The 6968-nt window shown below is 37.9% G+C and overlaps 1 protein-coding gene across 2 annotated transcripts in view; it reads right to left on the bottom strand.

Annotated features, from left to right (window-relative positions):
- The window catches only part of LOC106883452 (cytochrome b-c1 complex subunit 2, mitochondrial), a 48636-nt gene that overhangs the window by 12035 nt on the left and 29633 nt on the right, over nucleotides 1–6968 (bottom strand). For both annotated transcript variants that reach the window (XM_014934474.2, XM_014934477.2), the window contains exon 9: nucleotides 5011–5074. In XM_014934474.2, coding sequence (XP_014789960.1) covers nucleotides 5011–5074 — 64 coding nt within the window. The remainder of the gene's footprint in view (nucleotides 1–5010; nucleotides 5075–6968) is intronic.

The following is a 6968-nucleotide window of genomic DNA, read 5'->3' as shown; positions in this document are numbered from 1 at the left end:
AAGCCAAGTAAGATCGTTGCCAGTGCCCCTGGACTGGCTTGTGTGGGTGGCACATAAAAGACACCATTTCGAGCGTGGCCGTTGCCAGTATCGCCTGACTGGCCTTCGTGCAGGTGACACGTAAAAGCACCTACTACATTCTCTGAGTGGTTGGCGTTAGGAATGTCATCCAGCTGTAGAAACTCTGCCAAATTTAGATTGGAGCCTGGTGTTGCCATCCGGTTTCACCAGTCCTCAGTCAAATTGTCCAACCCATGCTAGCATGGAAAGCGGATGTTAAACGATGATGATGATGATGATGAAGAAACAAGGAGCTGATAATAACATTGGGTAGGTAGAAATCAGGAAAGAGGTTAGCAATGTTCTTTAACAAGAGGATCAGAGGTGTGAGGCATTTTGGATTGTAAAGCAATGTGTTAGTATGAATCAAGACACCAATAGGAGAGAAAATATGTTCAGAATAACAGTAGCACACTTACTGATGAGAAGAAATGGACTTGGCTACACTATAACAAAAAGTTCCTGATCATAATGAATGTGTGGAAGGCAGACACACTTCCCCATGTAGACTCAAAAGAAGGATAGTCACTGAATTTGAAAGCTCTTTGACTGAAAGTGTGATTAAGGACAAGAAAGTAGGGAAACAACTGGAGTATCATGGACAGTTGGTGAGACACTGAAAATATCTGGTGAAATAGCACTCAAGATAGTCAACAAGGTCATACAGGGATGTGCCATACTCAATGACTGGCATGACAGTATCCTTTTCAATTGCTATAAGGACAGAGATGTTCGAAGTAACTACAGAGCTATTATAACAGACCAAGTTATGAAACTAAGAGAATGAGTTTTAGTACAACTGATTAGGAAGAGAATTAGCTTAAATAGGCTCAATTGAGTTCAGATTTGTGACAGGATGGGGTAACACTGATACTCTCTTCCTAGTAAGACAAGTATGCAACAAGATTTTAGTAATATGTAAACAATTATTCTTAGCATATATCAGTCTGGAAAAGATCCTTGAGTGGGTAATAGGCACTGTAGTCTGGTGGCCACTAAGTAAGCTAGATAGAGATGAATGGCTTGTGAGAACCATGTACAGAGGAGGTATTATCAGCAAGGAAAGGGTTGGAAATAAATTCAATGAGGAATTTAGATTGCTGGTGAGACTTTATACCCCTGTTATTTATCATAGTTCTCCAGGACTTAAGAGAGTAGATTAAAAGTGGCTGCCAATAGGAACTTCTGTATGCTGAAGCAAGGACAAGAACTGAGGAACCTCAAAGAAAATCTGGCAAGGTCAAAAATTTTAATTAGCAGGCAAGAAGACTACCATCAGAGAAGCAGTCATGATTGATATGAAGTAAAAGAGTAGGTAGGAATTCCAAAGGTGTAGTAGAATTATAAGCAAGCTGATTGAGAAGGAAGACTAAGTATGTAGCAGATGCAAGGAGCAATAAACAGTAAGATCACTGGTGAAATAAGGTCTTTGGGCTGTTTGGAAGTCTCCATAGAAGTAGATGGAGTTAGGTGTGCCAAAAGCATAATGAACAGAGTGAGAAATTTAGGGAGATGTTATGTTACTGCTATTGGAAACAGATTCTCTTTCAAAGTGAAGAGTATATGACATAATGAGGTATGATGTTGCATGATAGCAAAACATAGTAATTGAAAGTTGTGCAAAAGATGGAGAGAAAGGAGACACACAACTTCTGGTAATATTAGTGTGCATAAACAACAAGGCACAAATGAGAGGAGAGGAAAACTGAGTTTAAAAAAAAGAGTCAGATATGGTGTACAAGAGAAGAGACTTGAAAGTACGAGCATGTACTACATATGGCAGCAGACACTTGGGTCAAGGACAACAAAGGTAAGTGTGGTGAAAGATGATCTCCCGATATTGAATCTCACAAAGATGCCAAGTGATTATGACAAGTGGAGACACTTGCAAGGAAAACCCATCAAACCAGTGCAAGTATGGTGAAATGGATGTAAAATGGTGATGATGATGCCCTTCTAAGTATTAATTACTCATTCACCAAGTGTGTGTGTGTGTGTGTGTGTGCGTGTGTGCATATATATATATATATATATATATTGTCTGGGGAGAGTCATATTGTCTTAATGTCTTATTATCTAACACACCAGTTCGATTTCCACTCATTACTTATATTTTTCCTTCCAAAATTTTCATTGTCTTTTGCAACCTCGTCAATAGATGTTGACTGTCTGTTATTGGAGCTGCGTTCTTTTTTGTTTGTTTGTGCACGTGTGTGCATCAGTGTACATGTGTGCTTGTGTATGCACATGTATGTGTACCTTTGTCTCCTTGTGTGTGTGCATGTTTGAGTGTGTCTATGCGTATGGGTTTGTGTGATTATGTATGTGCATCTGTTATGTATGGATGTGTGTCCCCATATGTGTCTGTGCGTGTATATGGTTCCAACTCCTTTTGTGTGTGCGCGCGATAGTCCGTCTGTATTACCTATATACCTATCTATCTACTAACCTATGTATCTATCTGTTTACTTACATATCTATTTACCTACCTATTTATATATATACCTAGATAACAGCCTACTAGCAAATGTACTTATGTATATATATTCTGGGGATATTGGGGTATCACTACCTTCTATGTGTATTTTCTATTTAGTACAGGGGACATATGAGGATGTACTCCTGCATTTGTCTGAGTGATGGGCCCTTCAGGTGCTTGGATAAAATGCGTATGACAAGTTAGCCAAGTGTGCCTCCACGTTGGTAGAGTATGGAGGACTGTTTTTTGTCATCATGTTTCTTCAATGTATGCCATGTTTTTGTCTTTACAAGCACTCTCTATGCACTTTACACTGTAGTCTACATTTCTAGTTCTACAGTTAATGCCTAGGTTAATCTTACATACCACACAGTTTTCATTAGTGCATGTGGTATTTTCGAAGGGGAACATCCTACATAACTGTGATCTGATGGACTCCCTGGCTTTTCAACCATCTTAGTATTGAGTTTGGTCTCCTTCAGAGCTTTCCTAAATCTATTGGCTAGTTCCCATGGGGTGTGGCTTCTACAAACATCACTCCTTGATATTTGTCAGCCTTGTACCATGTGTTTACTTTGCTTTGTCACAAACTCTCTGTATACTATTCCAGTCTTTGTCTCTGTATCTAGGGCAGGTACCACTGCCTTCATTATATATAATGCTATCTAACTTCTTTCTAGCTCCCCTGTATACATGAATCCTACCTTTCTGGTCAGAGAATTGCATATGGTGCATGAAGTTCTGTTTCCTTGTTTCATAGGGTTTGCATAGTGGGATATGTTAGTCATTATCTTAACTAAGTCTGCTATCAGTATGTAGATTGTTGTATTGTGTGTGACAAAGCTGAGTTCCTGTGAACAACATATTTAGAAGATGCAAAAACAAAGCACACATCTATACACACACACACATGCAAAACAGGTTGTTGAGACAGGTGTAGACAATCCAAGGTAACACTACAACATATCATCATTGTTTTTGTCTACTTTTCCATGCTGCTATGGGTTGGACAAAACTTCTTGAGGCAGTATTCTATTGACTACATGCCTTTCCTGGTGATCACCCTTACTTGTTTTCAATTAAGTTACTTTATTTCAGGTTTTTGCACTTGGAACTGGTAATTTTTTAAATATTTATGCAGGACATAAACCTCATCATTGTCCAAGTGGTGTCAAACCAAATGCACACACAAAACAGGCTCCCATACAGTTTCTGTCTAACAATTAAACTCACAAGAATTGGTCAGCCTATTATTAGATGTCATTTGCTCAACATGCTAAGCAGTGGTACCAAACCCAAATCTTGATCTCTAAGTAAACTTGCTAGCTACATTTATGTTTTTCAGACAGCATAAGACTGTTTAATAGAAACTTGTAGTTAAAGTGTGCAGAAACTGTTAATGTATTTTGGAAAGTGAAGGTTAAGCAGAACTTCTACAGTATAGTTTGAAATTTTACGCAGCTCATCTAATACAGAAGCTACTGTAATGCTCACTGGGAAAACACTTTAGCAACATTACTGACCATAACAAATGTATCAATTCCTAAAAGATTTCTACAGCCACTTGCAATTACTATGACTCAAAGTCTCTCACCTTCATTTCTCTGTATTCATTTACTGTCTCTAACACTCTCTCTCCTTCTTTAACAGTTGTTCAACTACCTTTCATTCAGTGTTAACATCATCTATCTTGTATCACCCTTTTCAAGCCACCAACTTCAGTTATTTCAATGCACACAATTACTCTTGGCTCCCACCCCTTCAACATTCTTGATGCATAGGGTAAATAATCCGGCCATCTGAACTGACTACACCCATTAATCTTCTCTCACTCAGCCAAAGACCTCTTTAACACACTGACTGTCCAAACAACTACTCACATCCAAACCTAGCCATCACCCACCCTCATAACACACTTTTATCACTTCCATATAGCAAACACCCAGTCACTTTTACACTACAACTACTCTGTCTAACCCAACATTTTCCACTAAAAGGTTTTACCAATCATTCTTCATTAGAACTTACCCAACTCCACCTTTAATTCCTTCCCTGCCAAGACAATGATTGACAGTGGTTAACAGCTAACATCATAGACACTTGTTAACAGTCTGGAAAGAACTACAAAGCCCATGGACACTGGTTGCACATCTTTCAACTAAATAATTTTTTAAAACACCATATATAAATTACACGAATGCACTGGTGGTGCCACCTAGATTAGTAATAAATATTTGTGGTGTGTGTGTGTTTTGTTTCAAAATTATTTTTTTCAATGCTAGTAAAGGTTGGATATGTGCATGTGGAATTAATTTAGGTAGGTATGTTAGAACTGATGCCACTCCTACTGCGTGATGTAATTCAATCAAGAAGAATTTAGTGCAGTTTTAGTGATAACAGTATTAGTAATCTTGCTAATAGGGATCAATGGCAACTAATCCAAACATGAGAATACTGTTTAGTAAACTTACCAAGGTCCTTCAGTAGCTACAGCAGCAGTTACCATATCATTCTTAGCCTCCACTCGAATTTCACCTATTTTCAGGAAATAAAAAGATCTTTTGATTAATTGTACCAAGAAACACTGTTTTCACAGCCATGTGTTGATGCATATTATCATTATTAAAAATGAAAGACTGTCCAAAGAAGTGGCAGAAACAGTTGTAATTTGTGTTCTTTGTACAGCAAGATTTCTTAAATGCTTCTAAATCTCATAAATTACTTTTAAGAGCAGACATTTTGTTTGGGATTACTTATGTTAAACAAGATAGATTCTTCCCTTAGAATGGAATATAATTTATCACTGATACCAGTCATGGACACAGCTAAATCAAGATTTTATGTTGTATGCTATTTAATGTACCTGTATTTGTCTATGTTGCTCAAATACATGCCACTGGCCACCGTATAACCTCTCAGCTATTTTTTTGTTTATGCAAATTATCATGGCCATAAATGTGTTCTATTCTTTTTCTGTATAAATCTAAGTCCCTTGGCTGTTAGAGGTATCCTCATATCTCCAGACAATAAGCATGTCTTTTCCTTAATGGCATGTCAACTTAGGAAAATTCTTGAATCTTGGGATTATCTCCTCTCCTCAAGCAGAGCTGGTCTTAATTTACTTCTGTAATTATGAGAGAATAGTGTCTGCCAAACATTTTTACCTTATGACACACTGGGTGAGAATTAATGTTTTTAGTGAGAAGGATGCAATTGATTTTGAGAAAGAATTTTGTCATAACGCAGCTTAGAAATTAGATAAATACATAACTCTCATCTACCATCTGTAATCGTTCCCTTTTTTTGACTTCATTTCCATAAGTGCAGAGATACCTAATTCGCAAAGATACATTGATCCAAAGGGTAACAGAGATTTCGTGGCTGTAGTAGCTAATCGAGGATATTTGCTCCAAAGCAAAATTCTGACAATTTTAGCACAGAAAATGAGGCTTTGTGCACAGAATCGTTTTTCAAGACAATTAAATTTTCTTCTGTTAATGTTAATGGCAGGTGTGTACTATCGTATGTTGCGAAAGGATTGATAACCCACTCGTACATTTGATAATCAAGTGGTGGAAAATACTTAGAAAATGATACAGAGAGGTTTTCTACCATCTTCTGCACATCTGACAAAATTTTAAATAGGCCTGAGAAGCAATCAAGCTGCAAGTTTTTAACTTTCCTTATCCACAGTTCTAACTTGTCAGTGAAAGACTTTAATTCACTTGTAATTGTAATAATATTTTCGTTCACTCCTTGCAGACTCAAATTTGAAACTTCTCAAAAAGATCATTGAGAAATGCTACTTCCAGCCACCAATTATCATCGTTTACAAATTCAAATCCACAATTTTCAGCATCAAAGAAACATATTTCAGCTCACAAAGAGATAAATCGAGAGAGCACTTTTCCTTTTGGGAACCGTCGCACTTCTGTATGAAGCAGTAAACTCTTAAAATCAGAATCCATAGTTTCGCATAGGGATGCAAAAAATCTGCACTGTAGGGAATGCGATTTTATGTAATTCACCACTTTAACAACGTTGCTCATCATCTTCAGGAGACTATCACAAGTAGAGATTTTGACACCAAAACTTTGCGGTGAATCATGCAATGTACAGTTTTAACTTCATTTTTTTTTCATTTTCATTTTATCTAGTTTCAGCTCATGAGCTGTGGCCATGCTGGGGCACCGCCATTTAGTGTTGCTACACAGTTTTACTTCAGGAATTGATATTTGGTGCATGAGAGAGTTTGATGCAGCTGCCCTCATCTGCACCTCCTGCCGCGAAGTTGGTTCATCTGGGACACCTGACAGGAAGAGGTCCAGCCTCATCTTGAAGACACCTACATCCACCCCATGCAGGTCTCTCAGGTCCTTCGGGAGGATATTGAAGAGCTGTGGACCTCTGAAGCACAGGGTATTGCAGT

Source organism: Octopus bimaculoides, chromosome 7 (genome assembly GCF_001194135.2).
Source record: "Octopus bimaculoides isolate UCB-OBI-ISO-001 chromosome 7, ASM119413v2, whole genome shotgun sequence".
NCBI classification, from domain to species: domain Eukaryota; kingdom Metazoa; phylum Mollusca; class Cephalopoda; order Octopoda; family Octopodidae; genus Octopus; species Octopus bimaculoides.
This window is presented reverse-complemented; position numbering and strand designations above follow the sequence as displayed.